This window comes from Equus przewalskii, chromosome 5 (genome assembly GCF_037783145.1).
Source record: "Equus przewalskii isolate Varuska chromosome 5, EquPr2, whole genome shotgun sequence".
Taxonomy (NCBI): Eukaryota; Metazoa; Chordata; class Mammalia; order Perissodactyla; family Equidae; genus Equus; species Equus przewalskii.
This window is the reverse complement of record NC_091835.1, coordinates 11,453,966-11,476,555: the sequence shown is the minus strand read 5'-3', so window position 1 is coordinate 11,476,555 and position 22,590 is coordinate 11,453,966. Positions and strand designations below refer to the sequence as shown.

The 22,590-nt window shown below is 42.7% G+C and overlaps 1 protein-coding gene across 2 annotated transcripts in view; it reads right to left on the bottom strand.

The window, feature by feature from the left end:
* The window catches only part of SGPP2 (sphingosine-1-phosphate phosphatase 2), a 122,835-nt gene that overhangs the window by 67,977 nt on the left and 32,268 nt on the right, over nt 1-22,590 (bottom strand). Inside the window, exon 2 of one of the 2 annotated variants that reach the window (XM_070619950.1) lies at nt 6,542-6,700. The exons of the other annotated variant lie outside the window; for it this stretch is intronic. Coding sequence (XP_070476051.1) covers nt 6,542-6,700 — 159 coding nt within the window. The remainder of the gene's footprint in view (nt 1-6,541; nt 6,701-22,590) is intronic. 2 annotated transcript variants of the gene reach the window in all.

The window sequence follows — 22,590 nt, the reverse complement described above, 5'->3', positions numbered from 1 at the left end:
TTTGACTTGGAAGAGTAGGAACAGATGGGCCTGCAAAAAGGCCCTTATGGCTCCTTTATCCCCAGGACTTTGACGCTACAAAAAAAATGGAATTTATATTTGCCAAGCAATTAAGAATTTTCTTTTAAAGCGTTCCTTTAATCGTGTTGAATACAAAACAGCACGCAATCTAACAATTATTTAGCCATGGATTTGATATGCATTTCCAATGTACTGTCCAATGTTGAGGGGATTCATAACAGAAGACAAAATAAATAAAGCCAACTTAGAGTCCAGTCTGCAAAACAAACGACATGCCTTCTATTTATTATTATTTTTTAATGTTATACCGCCCAACTTTGGCTCTTTTCTTACTCACTCCATGTCATGGATGGACCTCTTTTAAGTGCCACATAGCAAATATACAAAGAAGACTCATGACCACATTATACGCCTTCAAGGATCCTCCAGTGGGGTCCTTTCAGTTTAAAGCTATGGACACTGCAGGCCAGAATCACAAAGTCCCTGGAGCAAGATTTCCCTGATAGGATTACAGTCCAAGTCTTGATAGTCCAGCCTGGCTCATGGCTCTGCACCCCAATTAATTGTCTATCCCCACGCTCCACACAGCTGTTTGGACCAAGTACGGCCAATGTATGCACTGGCCCGAGATGGATGGAATTGTGCTACACAATAAGCTGGGTCAGACTGTCTTGAAAATTGAATCAAAGACAGTTGACAAGTTATCAGTTGGCAACAGGTGGTAAAGAAGCAGATAACGTGGAGTCACAGCTGACTGGCAGCAAATAACCAAACTGTTCCCTGACATCAGCTCCTGTGAGGTCCTGGCTCGTATGGGAGTCCTGGTTACCTTACAAAAAATCCTCCCTTTCCTGAGCTAGTTTGAGTGGGTCTCTGTTTCTGGAAAACAAATCACTACCTATAAACATCAGCCTGGTATCCCTTTCAGGTATGACAGAACCAAACCTCAAATCTGCAGAAGGAGGTGGAAATGGTCCCTTTCTCTCTCCCCATATACACTCCTTGCTTCCAATCAGGAAAATCATCAAAAGCCATGAATTATTAGGAGAGAGGTTAACCTTGCCTGGGAACCCTCAGAAGCAACCAGGGCCTTCAACACAATCAGACAAACTGTAAGAAAGTTTGGGATATGATAAGAATTACTTAAAAATAACCAGATATGGTTAGAATGGTGGCAAATATACCTTTTGATGTTAGGTTAGAAGTTTTTTTACAAATGGGAAAAAAGGCAAGAAAAAACTCAAAGACAAACTTTAACCTTATTGAAATTCAGGCAGCATGAACAAGGTTTTCTAAGGGCTGGTCACCCCTGAGTAAGCTATTTTATGGCCAGGAAAACAGCAGGCCAGAAACAATAAGTGTCTAAAGACTGGAGTCCCAAATTCAAATGCCTTAAATGGGCTAGAGAGGTCACAAAGGGTAAGACAAGATGGAGTGGTGAGGTCTATGGCCAAACTAAAGTGAATACCCAGCATGAAAACATTGAAATTCAGGGTCCAGCCCTCTGGCTTAGTGGTTAAATTCAGCGAACTCCACTTCTGTGGCCCAAATTCAGTTCCTGGGTGTGGACCTACACATCTCGTTGCTGGCCATGCTGTGGTAGTGACCCACATACAAAATAGAGGGAGATTGGTACAGATGTTAGCTCAGGGTGAAATCTTCCTCAGCAAAAAAAAAAAAAAGAAGAAGAAGAAGAAGAAGAGGCAAAGAAAAAGCACTGAAATTCAATTTCAAAAGACTTCCTTAGGTCATGATTGATGACACCATTTCTCAAAGACGTGAACTTCTACAAATCTTATGTATAAAGACACATCCCCTCTGAGACATGGAAAGTCAATAGTTCAATATCATTTTATAACAACTGGTGAAAATCAATTAAAAAATTAAAGCCCTTTCGAAAAATACTCAAAAGGCAGACTGACAACTCACAAAAGATTTAATACAACGGCTAATAAAAATCTGAAAAATGTTTTGATCTTCACTAAAAATATATGAAATGAAAATGAACTGAGATACCATTTTTCATTGGCTAAGTTAGCAATGATTAGAAAATGAGAACACACAAAGTTTATGGGAAACAGTCTAAACGAGTACTCTTGCACAGGTGATAGAGGTATTCAAAGCAAACAAGAGTTCTAGAGAAATAACTTAGCAATATATATCACTGGCCTTAACGATTCTGTCAACCCTATGTGTCAGGAAAAGGTTTCCTCTCTTAGGAATAAGCCTGTTATTTCCTAGTGGATAATCTAATTTCATTTTGGTTTGGTCAACACAAAGTTTAAAAGCAAATTCATGGCTCAACTTTGAATCGGCAAGCTACCTTTAATTTTCGACTAGGCCTTCCTCTCCTATTCCATCTGTTTTCCTCTTAATTTTTATTTCATCAACCTTCTCATTTTTTCTTGCATCTCATCTTGAATGCTATGAAACATCTATGAAAGGAGACATACATAAGTAAAATATCATAAGAACGGAGAAAACATGAACCCTCCAAGGATCAGCTGTGGTATCAATATTTGCATGGCTATTTAACAAAATGGAGAATAACTTTATTTAGCAAAGAGTGAGTGAGATTTTTCTTCATGTTACAAAGCTGAACATCATGGAGTTTCGATGAAACTGCCTCTAACCTTTTTAAGACACAGCAACACTATCTCTAAAGCTTTTATTTTATTTTTTGGTGGCGCTGTCACCAGGCCAAAATGGAAGTCAAGAGATCAGATAATGACTCGGTGGGACTGGGGTTCTTTCTGAAGGACTACCTACAAGCCTTTTATGAGCATCTAATTAAATAACCCACTCACCGCCTTTTCTGTCCCAAGGTCAAAGATTCTGTTGAGTCCAAGGATAGGCTAAAAACCTTGTTAAGCGACAGAAAAGGGAAACAACGACTTGCTTGATATCTTTCAGCTAATTGATCAAAAGCTTATCTAAAGTTTCTGGGATAAAATACCTTCAACTTGTCCAGAAAGGTATATAAAAGACACATAAGTAGGATATAGAGTTAATAAATGCCATACAGGCAAACCTGAAACACAACAATCGCAAATAAACAATAGATGAGAACACTGGGCAGGTCACTTTAATGCTTAAAGCCTCAGCTTTAACATCTCTTTAAAAAAAAAAATCGACAGTGAATGATCTTCATATCATTTAGCTGTGCTCTAAGGAACAACAATGGTGACCCTCTCTAGCACAGAAGGCTTTAGGGGACAGGATCAAATCTATTTTGCCACTTAATCCAATGTGATCCTGGGCAAGTTATTCAAGCTTTCTATACGTCAGTTTCCTGATCTGTGAAATGGGCTGGCAAGAATCACTTTTCAGAATTGCTGGCAGGATGAAACGAGGTAGAAATATGTAAAACACTATTACAGTGAATGGCATATATACTAAGCGCTCAACATATGATATGGCTATTATTTGAAGTATTATTATGTCCATCTATCAAATGATGAAAATAATACTAACCCATTGTTACAAAGATCAAATAAAATAATGAACATAAATGCCAATCAAAGCAATAAAAGATGTACAATAGAGGGGAGCAACAATTATGATTGTGACGAGAAAGCAGTTCATATAACCATAAATTCTGCTAAGCTGCTTCAGACAGCATGAGTTATCCCTAACATAACAAATGATTTTTAAAGGCAATAAAACCTGTGGGGACTTCATCCAACGACAATTGTCAAATTAATGTAAAATTTGACAAGAGGCTTGCACTCCTGAATGCGGTTGCCTTCCAAAGAATTTTGGGTGAGAAAAGATGTTTAAAGTTACAAGACTTCAAGCTCCGCCCCTTATGTAATTAACATTTCTTAATCCTTGCCCCTTGAAGAGGCAGCCACTAATTTAGAGCTATCCCTTACAGGAGAGAGGTTGCCTCAGCAGGAAGCTGGTTGACCAGAAGAACCTCACCCTCCTCCACCCGCCCTCCCTCCCAACCCCCAACCCCACCAGGAGTTTCCCTTCCCTTCGTCCGCCTTTAACACTGGAGCCTAAACAAGCATCTCTCATTATTACCTCGGCAGCCAAGCTCAGAGCACCCCTCTTCCTACCTCTCAATCTCTCTCTCTCTCAATCTTTCCCTCTCTCTCTTTCTATGTGTCAATCTTTCCCTCTCTCTCTCTCTCCTTGGAATGGCCTCCATTCTCTCCACCAGGAACTGCCAGGAATGCACACACTGCCTTACAGATACAGCCGACCACACAGAATATGTAACTCTCAGCATGGGGGCCTTGTGGACCCAGCCATGCACCCATTTTCCAAAGTTCAGGACAAACTGCATCCTCAAAGGTTGCTCTCTCCTTTCTCAGGCAAAGATTTTATTTGCTCACTCTCTGACAAAAGGCTGGTAATTCTACCTCAAACAGAAAATCCTTTGAGCATGTCGAAATGAGGACTCCAAAGCGTAAAATAACCACCAATGATAACAATCAGAGAATCCCCTAACCACGGCCTCCCATCAGGTCTAAAGGTCTTCCCTGCCCCTCAGGAAAATTTTCCACCCCCGTGGGGGCGATAATCAGCTTTGAGTTGACTGTACCCCTCATAAGATACTCCCAGGTTATTAAAAGCACCTTACATCATTTGCCCCACTCAACTCCCCAACTCAACTTCCAACAAAAGTTAGAAATTTTTTTTATATCTCAGAAAATAAATGGCAGGGGAAGAAACTCAAGGACTATGGGTCTTTCAGGCATTTTCAAATCTTAAGAACAGAAGGAATGCTCCCTGTTCCCCCTCCCCCCACACACCCCCACGGCTCCTATGGATGTCACTGCTCTGCAGGTCTGGAAGGTGACTTCAGAAAGGAAGAGGGACAATTGCATTAACATTCACCTTTTGCAAGATGCATATGCTTTTACAGATTCTTGGATCATACTTTCAGACAGACGCTAGAGTTCAGAAGAGGGCTCGCAGGGAGACAGGGACGGGGAAAGGAAAAAGTGGCTTGTAGCTTTAGAGAGCAAAGGAGAAAATAGGAAGAGTTCAGGGCCAAATAATCATAACCCTAGGGAACTCAGCCGTCCTTTAGGCTAGAGACTTCAAACAGGCCTCGTACATTTGGACTTCAAGGATTCTTTGTTCAGTTGGCACATAGTGTTTTAAAAATGTAAGCCTACATTTAAAAACTGGGAGATTTCACATGAAAATCCCTTCTGGCAACTCCGGCCCATTTCGCCTCATGGCAGTCACAGGTGGAGCCGGAGGGCAGCTGCTCCCTGGTGCCCCTGGGTGGCCACACTGTGATCCTCATGGACACCCCCACCCTCGCCACCTCTCCCAGCCCAGGACTTGACCGTTTTACTTCTCTTGCCTGCCTTTGAGAACATTCGAGTTTATGGCTCCTGAGCAAGACCACTCTAACTCGTTCTATACATGAGAAAAATAAAGCCAGGAGTGATGCAGTCACTTGCTTAACCTCACACAGCATCTCTGAGCAGAGCCACATGAGGACCCCAGCTCCTTTCCACACAACCAAGCGCTTTTGAACCTGTTTTCAGTGCAGAACCTTAAGTTACAGAAACAGCATGCTGGCAGCTTTGTCCCTGAAGCTCACTCTCCCAGGGAAACAGTCTTTGACCTTTGAACCGGTTCATCTTTAAGACTCCTTCGCCTTCATGGACTAGTCAGGATGCATTAATTATCATGCTCAAGTAGCGACTTGGAGAGTCGTCCCACCTGCCAGGCCCCAAGCTCTGTGCATACTCCGTCCATCTTCTCGATGATTCTGGGAGATGTGCATTATTAACACCATTTTACAGCTGAGGAAGGCAAGACTTAGGACAAGGGCACACACACGAGTGCAGTGGCCAAGGAGCACTTGAACCCAGGCCTATCTGAGCCCACAGCCTATATACTTGCAGCATGCCTTGCTGCCTCGCAAATATCCAACATCTTCCCCAATTAAAAAAAAATTAGAACTTCTTTGGTCCTGAACAAAGTTAAATGATGGGGTCTCAAGCGAAACATGAGAAAGTGTTCTACCTCGTCACCTGGAATCGTCATTGGGTTTTTGTGCACGTGCCAGCTGCCCCCACTACACTAGAAGTTCCCTCAAGGAAGGTGACCTGCCTTATATATGCCTCCACTGAATACAGACTGGTCACTTAATACCACTTGGAATTATAGTCAACAGCTTCTAGTTTCTGTTTTTGATCCAATTTTACTAAAACGGGCCTCTGGGGAAGATGCATTTTACGCCCCTTCGTGGGTTCTCAGAAAGGTCCTCTCTTTTCTGCATATCACTTCTCCCCTCTTCTAGCTTTATGCACCCACAGGAAGGTGTGCACCAAAGTACATGAAATCCACAGGCTGGTTTGGTTTTGCAAACAAAACAAGCTGTCTTCATAGCTTTTTAATTTTTCTTGTTATTTTTCCAAAGTACACCAGGTAAAAAAAATTCAACTCTAAGTGATCAACAAAACAACATATGTGCAAAGTACTTGAATACCAAAGCAGACAGTTGTTGTATAAATAGCAGTGGTTCATAAGTAACAATCATACTTACAACCCATATGATGATCAGTCTTCTGGATACATAAGAATCAACATTCCAGTAAGTGAACGGAAGAAATGTGATGTAGAACACTTCTTGACCCAAGGCGGCTGAAAATCTGAATAGGTAATAGTAGAAATAATTCTTTACAATGTACTTCTGTACATGAGCCTAAAAGAGAAAAGTTAGAATACTGTGAGTTCGTTGAACATGCCACCATAGGGCAAGTTTTGAAAATCTCCATCTAAAACTCATAGGTCTCTCTTGCCAAGCTGGTGCCTCTCCTGTTACATAATTCTGGTGTCATCACTATTAGTGTACATCCTTGTTGAACATCTATTAACCACAATTCATCCACACAATCACAGAAGACATTACTTCTCCATAAACTTAAATAAGTAACATCTAAAACAGAAATACCAGGAGCAGACAGACAAAAAAAGCCAAAATCTTTTTCCTGTGTCTACAGAAGTCTCAAGACTCGAGGGAGGTAAACTGTTAGGAGATGGCATGGATCTATGACTGAGCTAGGCAGAATAATGTCCCCAAAGATGTTCATATCCTAATCCAATGTTCTAATCCTTAGAACCTGTGAATATGCTGCCATCTTACACAGCAAAAGGGCCTTTGTAGATGTAATTAATGATTTCGAGATGGAGAGATTATCCTGGAGTATCTGGGTGACTCAATGTAGTCACAAAGATCCTTAAAAATGGCGGAAGGAAGCAGAAAGGTCAAGAGTCAGAGGACAATTTGAAGATGCTACGCAGCTGGCTTTGAAGATGGAGGAAGAAGCCATGAGTCAAGGAATGCAGGCAGCCTCTAGAAACTGGAAAAAGTAAGAAAATGGATTCTCCTCTTGAGCCTCCAAAAGGAATGCAACCTTGCTGAAACCTTGATTTCAGCCAAACAGGAACCATTTTGGACTTCCAACCCCTACAGCCATAAGAGAATAAATTTGTGTTGTTTTAAGCCATTAAGTTTGTGGTAATTTGTTGCAGTAGCAATAGATAACTAAGACTTTAGAAAAATCATTTGCTGATGAGCTTTTTTAGTTTATCTTTTAAATGGGACTACTCAAGTCAAGCCACTACAGAGACGGTGTAAGAAACACTTACAGTAAATGCCTGCTAAAATCCACTCCCATCTTCTATCACCCTTTCCCTCCCTCTTCTCCTGGTAGTTAGCAGGGAAAAAAAGACTTAAGGGGGTTAACACAGCAATAAGCAGACAATCTATTCAAAAATATGGTACACCCTAAATTACAGTAAATTAGTAACAAGTTAAAAAACAAAAACATTGTCACTGTTAAATGAATCTAAAAAGTAGAATTTTAATGCTACTTATGGTAGTCATAAACTTTATAAAAAAAAATAATCGAAGTAAAATGCCAACACCAAAAATGGAGAGGAAAAGATGCGGCCCTATGACTATGTCAACACTCTGGTAGGTCTGGATTGTTTTGTTTTCTTTTACGCAAAGTCTGAAATCCTTGAATCCTGGAATTACTCAGAGAATAAGTTACATGTATTTATTCTGCAAATATTCATTCTCTGCCTATGATGACCCAGAAGCTGTGCTGGGTGCCATGAATATTCAGATGAGCCAGACATGACACCTGGCTTCCAGAAGCTCTTATTTGGGGGGGTGGGGGGGGGGGCAAAGAGTATAATTTGGGGGAATGAATTTTTAAAAGAATAAATGAATTATTATGTTTGAGGCCTTGAAAAAGGCCAAGAGTACTTTTATACTTAAGGAATAAAAAAAGATGACCTTGGAAATTACAAGAATACGTCTGTACTTGACACCGCTGACTGTCTCCCACGTATGTATTCCTCTCCTTTTCCCCTCTAAGAGGTCCTTGATTTTATTCTAGCGTCTCTACCTTCCCCACAAAGCCCTGTGACTCAGAAGTAGTTGACACCGCCCTCGGCTCCAGAGCTGCATCTGGATTCGTCTAACCCAGTCATGGGAAGCTCAAGATTCAGCCTCAAGCCAAGCAGTGCATGGTACTACCCTGGAGAAAGTTACTAGTCAGGGGTGAGCACATGATGTAACTAAAGAAAGTTCATTTCTCTTCAAGATGAACTTTACCTCCAGGGGAATTCAAATGAGAGAGAATGGCAATAGATCCAACCTAAATAGGAAAGACAACAATGCACAAAATGAATTAAATAAGGAAGGGTACAGTTTCACCTCTGCCAAAATATTATGGCTGGATTCACAAACAAGGACAAGAGACTGTGAAGAATAAATAAGTGACAAACTCCTCTCTCTCTCATTACCTAAGGTGACAATCTCTGCAGGTTCTGTTTTGTAAATTAACATCCAACACGCTCGACCTTGAGGCATCCCTATAAAGAGCTCCTTTTTACACAAAGATTAATTCTTTTAACCTGACAGCTCCCACCCACCTGGTAATCTGTTCTGCTTTGCAGCTTTACAAGGACAACTTTTCCCAAACTCTGACAAGGGTCAAACCCTGGTGTCATTCCATGGTACTCAAGTGTTATATGACTTTATAAATACTCAGCAAGAACCATTTCCCTACCCTAGACATTTACCTGAGACCAATTTCAACATCTTTATCCAAGTAGATAATTGAAAAGACTGTCAAGGGTGACGGCAAACTGCTTTAGTATTACAGATTACTAATTAACATCTCTAAATATGCTTTTTACAATCCCTCAGGAATTCTCCTTTTTGGGGGAGAGCTAAATGTTCTCCAAATTTTCCCAGGGACAGGAGAAGCAAAGGCGAAACTCACAATATCGGCATGTAAAAGGATACCCAAAGGATTTTTCAGATAACATCTCTGTCTATGTAATGAAGTAGTTTGAGAGCCAATATTTGCCTCAAAACTTCTTGGGAATTATACATACCTAAATAAAGCAGTTAAGTAGATGGCTTTTCAGAACAAGAATCTGAGTTTCTCCTATAGGAGATCTCAGTGTGTATGACTTTACTATATCTTTGGAAATAAGAACGTCAATTCCAGGGTAGGTGTTGGTCCCATCGGGAACAATTAGAGGGAAAAGAGACAGGGGTTAGTAGAAGTAGAAATGGTAGGTGAAGTGAATGGCAGGGAGAAGAAGAAGGGGAGAGGCTGATGGAAAGGAAACCAGGTCCCAGAATGCTACTTCGGCATTTCTGTAGACCTGGCCGCGCACAAGGGGCAGACAGTCCAGACTGTGGGCCGTGTCTCTAGGGCACAGACTCAGGGGGCAGGGATTAGCAGCTAAATTTTTAGACAAAAGATCAGGAAGGCATTGAACACCTAGGTATGTAGAAAGCTTTTAGAAATGAAGTGCTTCTTAGCATGTCTATCATCTGTTGCAAAGCCAAATGAAGAAGTTTCTAGTAAACAAGGGATGATAAGATGGAAATTACCCCCATATCCATCATTACTAACTGCAAAACTTCATTGACATTCTCATTTGTGTCTTTTATTTATTGGTTTATTTTCCTGAAAGTTAAAAAAAAAAAAGTGTTCTCAGTTTTCCAGTGCCAGCTTCCCTTTTTGGTCGTAAGTTCCTCAAATGCCCATCCTCCTAAAATGTGGTTTTCAGATACTGAGCTTTGGGTCTGAGAAGAGCTGCTCTATTTTGCCGACACTAGAGTATTCCGTGTTTTCTGCAAGGCTGCCTTCAATGCATAAATAAATCAGGAAAAAGAGCAAGCCACACAGACTAACTGCATGATGGAAGAGAAAGAACACTGCGAATATATGACTTCTTGACTCAGCTCTGCCCCTGAATACCTGAATAGTGTTTTGTTTTCCAAACACACACCGAGGAGTCCTAAATGCAAAGGAAATATGGCCAGGTCAGCGCCACTGGCTATAATAAAGCTTGACCCAGACGGCAGAGGAGCGAATGCCCAGCAGACTTGGCAGCCAGCCCAACTTTTGAGCTTTCAAAGCAGGAATACAAGAAAGAGCTTTTAGCCAAAACAATGCGCGACCTTGGGGAAGTCAACTCAACTTTCTGAACCTCAATGGCCTCAACTGCAAAGGATGGAGTAGGATTAGTTCAGCTGCTTTTCAATATATAAAAAAAACTTCTAAGTAGGGAAAGGCCCATTAAATAAAATTTCATCCCAGGGCCTATTATATAAAATGATATAAGATTGAAAGTCTGTACTAACTCGTTGAAAGTGAGGAGGGGCCCAGGAAACCCCTATTTCAGGCCAGAACACTCCCACCTCCCACCCCCCATCCTTCTCTGTAACATCCCCTTAGAGCAATTCAGTAATGAGTGTGAAAACCACTGACCTTAGTCTCTGCCGGACATCACATACCACCCCCCTATAAGTAAGCTTTGGCCTTGAGTACACAGGCTATAGGTATTCCGACCTTGAGGTCTTTAAAGGATTTGATAAACTCTGGCCCAATGTCATTTGAAGGTCATATCACTTATGTCCAGTTTTTCAGATTAGAGCTGTAAATATTAAGTATTCTTCCAAAGGTCAAGTTTGAGACACTCTTCTATCACAACAGAGCCAAAAGGAGTCCATATCCTGGAGGACCATATGGACAGCTCTGAGCCATCCACCATAATTAGAAGCAGTGGAAGGAGTTCATTCTCTAGGGATGAGAGTCATCAAATCTATACAGGGTACAGGCACAGTCTTACTTAAAAGTAATTTTAATGGGGCGGCCCAGTGGCGTAAGGGTTAAGTTCGTGCACTCCAGTTCATCAGCCCTGGGTTTGCAGGTTCGGATTCTGGTGCAGACCTAGCACTGCTCATCAAGACACACTATGGTGACATCCCACATAAAACAGAGGAAGATTGGCACTGATGTTAGCTCAGGGCCAGTCTTCCTCATACACACAAAAAATAATTTTACGACCCAAACTCTTTTATAGAACACACCAGACAGCAGCATTCCCTTCACAAAGGCTTTGCTTTAGAGAAGTTTTACAGACTGATGAGAAAGAAACAAATGGCTACAGAGTGGACTGACCTGGACAGCAGATGAGGGAAGGCCACAGAGCCCGGTGGGTAGGAACACGGACTCTGGAGGCAAAGTGTCTTAGACTGAATCTAGGCTGCTCCACCACTTGCTACCTGAACAATCTCACACCGATGACTTGATCTCCTAGGCCTCAGTTTCCCCTTCTGCAAATGGGAATAATAACAGGACATACCACATTGGGACACTGGAAAGATGAAATTAGATACTGCTGATGGTGTATGCAGTCACTCAGTTCAGAGCCTGGCAGAGAAACTTCTCAATAAGACCTAGCTGTTGGCCATGGATGATGATGGCGGCAGCAAGGATTTCTCAGAAAGCGCTTCTCAACTCCAATGTGCATATGAATCACCTGGATCTATCACCTGGCTCTTGTTAAAATGCAGATTTTGACGCAGCTCACCTGGGGTCGGGCTGCAAATTCTAATGAGCTCCCAGGTGATGCATTTGCTGCCATGATGCCAACCCAAGGACCACTCAATGAGTAGCAAGGATCAAGGACACCCCAGTGACGGGTTTTTAAGTACAAAAGTAAGGCTCTCAGATTTAATCCTCAGTGTTAGAGGAAGCCTCAATGGGAGTTTAAAAGAGTAAGATAACGTGATCAAAGTAACAGGTAAACAGACCTGGTGATGTGGTGACATGTTCCGGAAAGGAAAAGTTAGTGAATTCCATGGAAGATACTACCACAGTCTGAAGATGGGAACTGAGCCCAGCCAAGCACCTGGACCACAGAATGTATGAAAGGGAAGGGCATGCATCAGAGATGCCCCACTGAAATAGCAGCCGGATCAAACCACCAGCTGACCACACATAATGAAACAAGCCATCTTGGGCTCCTTGCCTTCATTCGAGAAGGGTTTGCAGAAATTCCTTGGTGACAAATGCAAAATTAGTTAAGGAGTCATGAAGTTTGAAAAATATTCCTAACCTCTCAGACCATCATGATACAGAAAAACAAACCTCATTTCCCTAAAAAGGGATCTTGCACATCTGTCAGAATCCTAGCTTAGAAACAAGGTTCTATGACCTCTGCTGGCAGGAGCATCTGTCCTTATGTTCTCTACTAAAATGGAGGCAGCAATTTACTTTTTTTTCTTTAGAAAAGACAAAAACTAAGAGGAGAGTATCCCATTAAGATCAATGGTTTTTGGAAGTTCTCAACTATTTATTTATTTTTGGGGAGGAAGATTGTTGATGAGCTACCATCTGTACCAATCTTCCTCTATTTTGTACGTGGGATGCCACCACAGCATGGCTTGATGAGCGGTGTGTAGGTCCGCACCTGGGATCCGAACCTGTGAACCCCAGGCCGCTGAAGCAGAGTGTGTGAACTTAACGATTGTACCACCAGGCTGGCCCCTATTTTTTTTTTTTTACCCAACTTGGGAAATTTGTTGTCATTTTTACTTGCGTCTGCAATAATATACATTCAAACTGCATACTCATTCTCATCAACTCCCGAGGGTTGCCACGTTGGCACATGCTTGCCCAGGGTCATTTTTAAAGGTAGGCAACATCTTTATGAGTTTGGGATTGTGGGAGAAGAGGGGTATCAGTTGACGCTCTCCAGATTGATAGCCGTTTATGGAGACTGGGGCCTCTCCAGAAAAATACCTTCAAGGATCAGGGTGATACCCTGAAAGGCTGTTGATTCAGGACTAAAACTCTACATTGCCTTGCTCTCTGATTCTCATACTCCGCATGTATTCAGCCAGAATTTCTAATCTGGAACCTAGTGATTGGGAATGGCCAATCTAAGGAACTTGATACCTCTTTCAATAGAACCTATAATTTGCAAGGTTTTGGTCCCACTACCTCTCTCTGAAAGACTGGGTTACATGCTGCAGAGATGGAATATTTGTAAAACAAACACTCCTTCCAAGCCACTCTGAGACACAAGCTAGCATGTTAACACACCAAGTACAAACCAAGCAATGCCGAACATTTAAAAAAAAAAAAATGGAGAGCCAGCCCTGATGGTCTGCTGGTTAAGGTTTGGTGCTCTCACTGCTCTGGTGGCCCAGGTTTGTTTCCCAGTCATGGAAGCACACCACCCATCTGTCAGTTGCCATGCTGTGGCAGCGGCTCACGTAGAAGAACTAGAAGGACTTACAACTAGGATATAGAACCATACACTGGGGCTTTCTTTTGGGGAAAAGGAAAAAAATCGAAAATGGCAAATCTTTTTTTAACCACAGGCCACATGTATATAGACCATTCATTCATTGCTAACACTTCGTGATGGAAAGTTGAAAACAAGCAAGATTGTTTCATTCAGCAGTAAGTGCAATGATGAAATTAAAGCAGGATAATGTGATGTGAAGTGATATGTGTGTTTTGGGGGATGCTCTCCAAGGAATAGCCATTTGAGCTGAGCCATGGGTGGGGAGATGAGCTGGTTCCTTAGGAGTCTGTGGGTTAGAGGGAACACTTAGCAAAAGGCCCTGAAGCAGGAACTAGGTCTGTGTGCTGGAACATGGTGGGTGGGAAAGAGAGAAATAGGAGATGAAGTGAACAACAGAAGGTGGCTCAGGCCAAGGTTTGGAATTTAGGTTGGGAGAAATAGGAAGTCACTGAACGGTTTCAAATAAGAGCACGATTTGATCTACTCCAGCAAGATTAAAACAAATTTTGGCTCAGAAACACTGGGAAGCAGCCCTGATTTAATTCTTTTGTTTTTTGATTTCTTAAACTTTGTGGAGAAATATCACTAATTAGCAGTGCCGATCTTAAATTGGGGTGGAGTCCCATTGTTTCCATGGTGAGGCAGACACATGTTGTCTTGAATTCACATCTGTTTACTAATATGCTCCCATCACTTCGAATTACTCTTTTTTATTTTTTAAATTTAGGGAGTCAAGATTTTCCAACTCATAAAGAAAATTAAATGATGACTACTTAGGAAGCCCAAGAAAGACTGACAGTGTTCCTGGAAGGGGAAAACAGAAGGAACGAGAACACGGGAGGGTTTCCTCTTTCATCTTCAAGTCCAGATAGAATTACTAGTTGGATGATCTAACTGACGTCTGCTCAGTGCTCGGCGATTAAAATTTCAGGATGGCGAGACTGAAAGTCCATAAAATGGAAGGACAACTTGTTCAAATAAAGAGCTTCACAGAGAACTGCAGACTAATCACTTTCGTCTGCTTAGCTGGCATTTGTCAGGATCCCTCAGTCTGTGTCCAAAAATAAGAGTGAGGCTTGAGGGGACTGAACGCAAGGTGGCTTTTATTTATAGTGGAGTTTTAATTCTAGCCTTTTCCATAATTTGAGCTTTGTTTTCCTCCTGACAAGCCATCAAATTTCATTGCATCCTCTGAACATCTGATATCTCCTTTTTCTTGTCTTTAAGAGCCAGCTCTCATATTGGGCACCATCGGCAAGCGAGAACTAGTAACATAAATTGTGAAATTCTCGAAATTGCAAGACCGTGATCCACAGTGACATCAATGCTCCACCTGAATCAGAAACGGGTCTTACAACTCGACAAAACACGGCCTCGTCATCACTTTTAGAATTCTGTGCCTGAAACACATAATATCTGCTTAGGAGGCAAATCTAAGAAGGGGATAGAGAGAGGGTAGGGCAGCAGTTTGCAGACTAGAGATGCGGGCCTCTGCCAGAAGAATTTCCTCCATAGACAATAAGAGCAACGGGAGTCCACACAAAGAACAGAAATAACCATTCCCATTTTTAAGGGGGTGAGAGAACCAGCTGCCCTTTAAATTCTCAAAATGTCTTAAGAACTTAACTGTTTTTCAAAACACTTTGGATCCGCTCAAACCTGAACCACATTGTACGAAACATTCTTCCATTTAATTGTTAAGCCCTTGTGTGTTCAGCGGGATTTTCAGTACAGATGTTTCTGATTCATTTATATTAACTTATCAAAATGACATTTGGAAGAGCTATATGATGTTCAAGAAGGAGTCTTATAAACTTGGGTTCATTAGTTTTAATCCAGGAATTCCACTCCCCCCCCCAACACACACACAATTCAGAACTTGGAAGGGTTGATCTAGCTCTGTTCTAACATGAATTCACTCATTCCTAATTCCCTTCAGAAAACATTTTCTAAAACTTTAAAAGGCACCACAAAAATGCAAGAAAGCCATTCGGGCACATAAGATTTTCTCCTTGGTGATCCTGGACATATAAAGGTTTAAAAACAAACATTTAAGTCAGACAAAAACCAAAACTGAAGTCTGACTGGTTTGCCTCCGAAGTCAAAGAGATTTTTGTCCAAAGGCTTTCCCGGTTCCATCTTTCTTGTTTATTTGGGCAAAACGGGCACAGAATTTTTAACTTGGAGTTTTCTTTATCCAAGACTATCACGTTAGAGGGGGCAGGTATGTGTGTATATGGAGGAGAAGGATGAAGCAAAAAGCTATCTTCGAGTTATCCTCTCCTTATTCCACTATTTGAAGTTCTTGAGGAATTCAAGATGGTCATGATAGTACTTTGGCACAATTTTCTTTTCTTGCGCCGCCCCCACTCCCTGGGGCACTGTTGATGTGTGGCAGAGGGCAGCACAGGTAAGGCAGGGATGCACAGAGCAAGGAGGCAAGATATAAGAGGGAGGATGTTTTGCCAAGAGGGTCTCCCTGCCTCCACACTCCTCCTAAACCTTGTCTACACAAAAAAATTCTTGGGAAGTTCCATTAATTTCTGTCGTTTTCAAACCATAGTTCCCTCTGGAAGGCTATCTTTGAACCAGTCTAAAGCTACTGGTCACAAAAATAAACTTAGGAAGACCTTTGAAATTGTGTGCCCACACATAAAAGAACATTAAGGAGAAAGCCGTGCTGCGTAAGAACAATGGTCCTCCCCACCTAGCCTGGCCCTGGCCCCCTCTGATTTCTTTGTGCCCTGTGAATGTTACTTTGTTTTTTCACTTTTAATTTTTTGAGTTAAACGTTGGGGCTTTTTTATATCACTTGTTTTTTTCTGATTATCTGATTACCACTTGTTATTTTCTGATTAACACATTTTACTCAAGAACATTTGGGAGTTCAAAAACTATATAAAAACAAAGTTAAAAATACCCATCATCCCCTGCTCAGACTCAACCCCTTTGAACATCTCCACTGGACTTTTTCCTATGCATATGTGTGAGTATGCATGATGGCATCTATTTTAACAAAATTGAGATTTCACCGAATCTTAAATGTTGAAGCATTACTTATTGTGAGCATTTCCCTAAGTCCCTAAATATTACCTTAGATCATGATTTCTTTCAGTCAAGCTTGACTGTTTAATCTTTTAGTTCCACCTTCGCTGTGCTCCACCATCTCACTCACCCATGCTCATGGCGGATCCCAGCACAGACAAGGCAACAAACACATGCCAGGTTGTTCTGTGTGAACGTGAGCAGAAATGTTAACTCAAGAGCCTCATAGCAGAGTTCCTGCCCACTTCTGCTAGGGCGCCTGGAGGCACCATTCCATGGCCCTCATCTCTGTCTGGCTCTTTCCTCAACCTGGCCAAATAAGCACCCACGCTGACAACAGTCCCTGCAACCACTTGTTGGCATTCATCGGTCTTGTTGGCTTGCTTCGTTTTCCCAACGACCTAAAGGCCCTTTGCCAGATTTTACAAAAGCTTCAGGTCTACACTTTAAGGCCACCCAAGGGCCACAGGTCAAAGCACTCTGCTGAAGAAATACAGAATGACCTGAGGACAAGCATGACCTGTGACAGTCTCTGTGCTGAGGCAGAGGGACAGTCCCATAATCCAGCTTACAACAGGGAAACCCAGGTCCTCCATGGCTTTGGAAGACCTAGGAGGTCACCCATGACCCAGAGCCTTCCTTCATCAGCTCCAGCCAGCTCTGGCCGAGACAAATGGATATAAATGGAACCTAATAGGGTCTGGGTGTTGTCTAGCCTTGGGTCCAATGACAGATCTGCTGAGGCAATCCTGGGGAAGTTTGAACTTTCTCACCTGTGCAGTGGGCGTGTCCTCACCAGTACAATGGGTATAGTCTCACTTGTGCGGTGAGTATATCCTGTGTAGTGGGTGTATCCTCCCCTGTGCAGTGGGCATGACCTCACCTGTGCGGTGGGTATAGCCTCACCTGTGTGGTGGGTGTATCCTCAGCTGTGTGGTGGGTGTGACCTCACCTGTGCGGTGGGCGTGACCTCACTTGTGCAGTGGGTATAGCCTCACCTGTGTGGTGGGTATACCCTCACCTGTGCAGTGGGAATAACACCAGCTCCCTTCCAGAGGCATTTGGAAGATGAAATGAAGTCACTTATGTAAATGACATCACAGCACATCAGACACATGGGATGTAGATGGTAGTTGTATTTGCATTGTTTTTATTAACAGCACAAATAATAAGAAAATGTTAGAAATGTCCAATTATAGTGGAGCACAGAGGAGGGAAAGAAGATAAGAAGATTTAAAAAACAAACAAACAGGGGCCGGCCTGGTCGTGCAGCAGTTAAGTTCGCACGTTCTGCGTCAGTGGCCTGGGGTCTGCCAGTTCAGATCCTGGGCGCAGACCTGTGCACCACTTGTCAGGCCATGCCGTGGCAGACATCCCACATATAAAGTAGAGGAAGATGGGCATGGATGTTAGCTCAGGGCCAGTCTTCCTCAGCAAAAAGAGGGAGACTGGCAGCGGATGTTAGCTCAGGGCTAATCTTCCACAAAAAAAAAAAAAGACATCATAAAGGAGGCGGAAAGCAAAGCATCCTGGAAAGATGACTGGAACTGTGACAGAGAGAGAAAGGGAAGAGGGACATTCCAGCTGAGGTAAGGGAATGCAAGCAGCTAGGCACGGTGTTCCGGAACAGCACGTGGTCCAGCAGAGCTACAGTGTAAGGTATTTACAAGGGGACGTGTAGGTAGCAAGGCTACAAAGGAGGGCCAGAGCCAGAGAGAGGAGTCCTGGAGGCCGTAATAAGGAGGTTGGGTTAACATGTGGGTCATGGGGAGCCAGTGAGAATGTCTGAGTGAGGAAGTGACATGACCAGAGATGTGCTCTAAATGGCCAGCACTGTGTCTGCATTTTTGTCCTTTCTCAGTGATTTCCCATATTTTTCAGATTTAAATGTGTCCAAGGAGAGGAGGAAGACGCGCTGCAACACACCCATGAAACCATGAATCCTTCTACTGTGCTCACAGAGGGTTTTACACACAACCTGCCCCTGCCCTCCAGCCGGGATGAGCAGCCCTGTGCTCCCATTTCACACCTGAAATTACAGCTGGATGCATCCAGTGGGACATCACGAAACGTGGTTTGTAGCCTTAATAAGGAAGAGAACCAGGACAAGTGAAACTACCTGCGGTACTTCTGGTTGCCAACACAAGGATGAAGATGAATGAGGGAGAGGATGCATCTGAAGACCAGAAGAGGGAAAAAGACGTTTGGAGTCCTCACAGCCCCAATTTCAGAATTGTAGACAGAGGTCCACGCACGGGAAGCCTTGCCCACTGCTTCTCACACACGTGCACACACACACACACACACACACACATGCATACTGCTTTCTGTGCTATGACAGGAACCTGTCATACTAAGCCAGTTCTAAATTTCAAGTCCTTGACACACTGTCTGAAATGGAGGCTGCTCTGGTTAAGATAAGACGTCAGCGTCATCTATGTCCTTGTCCTTTGAAGTGTGGTCCCCAGACCGGCAGCACGGGCATCACTTGTTAGAACATCAGACTCTCAGGCCCCACCCCAGACCTACAGAATCACTGGGAATTCTCATTAGATTTCTCGGGTGATTCGCAAGCACAGTTTGAGAAGATTCAAGTTTGAGAAGCACTAATGACGTCTGTTGAGAAAGCAAATCAAACGTTTGTGTGTACTAGGGTTTTACTATTCTCTCTGGTCCGATGTACACACAAAAGGGGAAATTGCTTGAAAAGTACAACACTCAGTGAAGAACAGGCAAATCCACAGAGACAGAGAAGAGACTGGGGGTTGCCCAGGGCGGGGTTGAGGTGAGGGGAAAAGAGAGAGACTGCTAATGGGCGCAGGTTTCTTTTTGGGGTGATGAAAGTGCTCTAAGATTGATTGTGGTGATGGTTGCCCAACTCTGTGAACATACTAAAAACCATCTAAACAGGTGAGTTGCATCATATGTGAATTATATCTCAATAAAGCTTTAAAATATTATCAAAAGCACGCCAGAGCCTTGGAAATGCCTAACTAAAAACTTCGATTTCTCGGGCCGGCCCCATGGCGTAGTGGTTAAGTTGGTGCACTCTGCTTCGGTGGCTTGGGTTCACGGATTCAGATCCCAGGCGTGGACCTACACCACTTGTCAGCCATGGTGTGGAGGCATCCCACATACAAAATAGAGGAAGATTGGCACCAATGTTAGCTCAGGGCTAATCTTCCTCAAGCAAAAAACAAGGAAGATTGGCAACAGATGTTAGCTTAGGGTGATTCTTCCTCAGCATTAAAAAAAAAAAAAAACACCTTCTGCTTTCTAACTGCAAAAGAGGCCACCTGTAGAACCAGATCTCGAAGGATAATGCCACTAAGAGACTGTTCTACTGCCCCAGCTTGATGAGATTTCAGGGGCGTGATAGGGAGCTAGTTTCTTTCAATACAGAGGCACTGAAACAGACACTGGGTCCTAAAAGAGAAAAGATTCAGTGCTGCCCTGAGACCCAAGCCCCCAGGGTTCGTGCCCTGGACCCTGTGATTTAGATACCCCACTCTGACCCTCCTCCAGTTGTGTCCTTCCTCACAGGGCAAGGGAAGACGCCCAGCCTTCTAGATCATTCTCCAGGCATGTAGGACCGCAGCATTCCCTGCCCAAATGCCTGAGCCTGCACGCAGGGCCAGCACGGGTCTCTTCCCTAGGTCTGTCCTCCCTAATGTGGGGGACAGCACCAGTGTGCACTCCCCCAGACCAGAGGGCTGGCCTTTGGTGGGGACACAGACAGAACCCAGGGACATGGGGAGTACACTGCGTAGTCCCAGACGGGTGACTGTAGTCCCAGGCTGGCTACCTGTCTCTGCTCCACTCCAGTGTGGAACTCTGGGGCATCTGAGATTTCCAAACATGAGCCTAGCTTTCCAGGTCACATGAAGATATATGTCAAGGTAGGAGGTCAAAACATATTATATTTAATGCTTTGTTACCTTAATAAATAACTGAAATAGTTTGACTTAGAGAATCTCTGTCTCTATTTGTGCACTTGCCCTGAAACCCTGTGATTTTAGAGGTCAGCCTGATTTTTTTTTTTTTTGGTCAATTATTTTATTGAGGTCATACTGGTTTATAACGTTGTGTAATTTCAGGTGTACATAATATATCATTTCTGTACAGACTGCATTGTGCTCACCACCAAGTCTAATTTTAATCCGTCACCATACATATGTGCCCCTTTACTCCTTTTGGCCACCCCCCAACCCCCTTCCCCTCTGGTAACCACTAATCTATTCTCTTTATCCATGTGTTTATTTTCCACCTATGATGAAATCACATGGTGTTTTTCTTTCTCTGTCTAGTTTATTTTGCTTAACATAATACCCTCAAGGTCCATCCATATTGTTGTGACCGGGACGATTTTGTCTTTTTTATGGCTGAGTAGTATTCCACTATATACTCATATATCACATCTTCTTTATCCAATCATCAGTGGATGGACACTTGGATTGCTTCCATGTCTTGACTGCTGTGAATAATGCTGCAATGAACATAGGGGGTGCATAAATCTCGGAATTGTTGATTTCATGTTCTTTGGATAAATATCCAGTGGTGGGATAGCTGGATTGTATGGTATTTCTATTTTTAGTTTTTTGAGAAATCTCCATACTGTTTTCTGCAGTGGCTGCACCAGTTTGCATTCCCACGAGCAGTGAACAAGGGTTCCCTTTTCTCCACATCCTCTCCAACATTTGTTACTTTTTGTCTTGGTAATTATAGCCATCCTGACAAGTGTAAGGCGTTTTTTCCTTCTAAGTTTGTCGCACAATTAAATGAGTATTTTTGGTCTTCTCCCCAGCATGTTGTACTTTCTAGGTAAATATTAATTATCCATTAAGGCCATCTCATCTTCTCATAACTTCATACATAATAAGTACCAAGGATTTATTTCTGCTCCAAATAATACAGGAAGTTTTAGGATAAGAAGAATCAAATGTGTTTGCCTTTGTATGGGGCTCATATGTACAAAACATGGTAATTTTAAAAAAAGGAAAAAAGAACAGGAGATGAAGAACAATGAAAAAAGACACTGAATATTTTACCTCACTAATAAAGTTTAAGGTTCTTCCTGGGCTCTTCTTCTGAAGGACAGAAAAGCAAATCCTTGAGAAAAAAATGCAAGCCGGTGGAGACTTTTTTTTTTTAATAACAGAAATAGCTTAAATGGAACTTTGGGGAGGGGAAGGAACTTAACGGGTTTAACCACAAGAGTTTAAAGAATCTTTCATGGCTCTTTGATTCTTCTTAACTAACAGTTTGGTGACAGAATCCTAGAAGGGGCGATTTTGTTCTTGTCATCACAGACAACCCACAATTGGAGCAAGAGAAGCAACCTTACTTTCGTGCCTTCTCAAAATATTCTGCTTTGGGGATTATTTTTAATCCTTGTGAGCTGTGAAGCCAAGCCCAAGCCCACAACTTTCCTTTGCCCTTCTGTGAGTGTACAGATGTTACCCACGCCTGGTGCCTACCAGGTGGACTCTCACTCAGACACATTTCCAGAACAGACTCCCCCATCCCTCATGCCTTCCCCCCATCATCTGGATTCCTTGTGGGAACTCAGCAGCTTTTTCTTTGTAGTGAGGATTAACTTTAAATACAGCAATTTGTACAGCATTATCCTTCAAAATTTCAATCGTTTTGGAAACTAGTGAAGTAGAGGAGATGGGGACACTGATCCCAGATAAGACTGAATTTGTAAGTTGCCATACAGCTGCGCTGTCCAATATGGTAGCCACATGCGGTTATTTCAATTTCGATCCAATTAGATAAAAAAATCCAGTTATTCATTTGTACTGGTCACATTTCATAGGACTCAACAGCTCATATGACTAATGGCTGCCAATTTGGACAGCACAGATAAAACATTTCCGTCCTTGCAGAAAGCTCTATTAGATGTGCAGAATT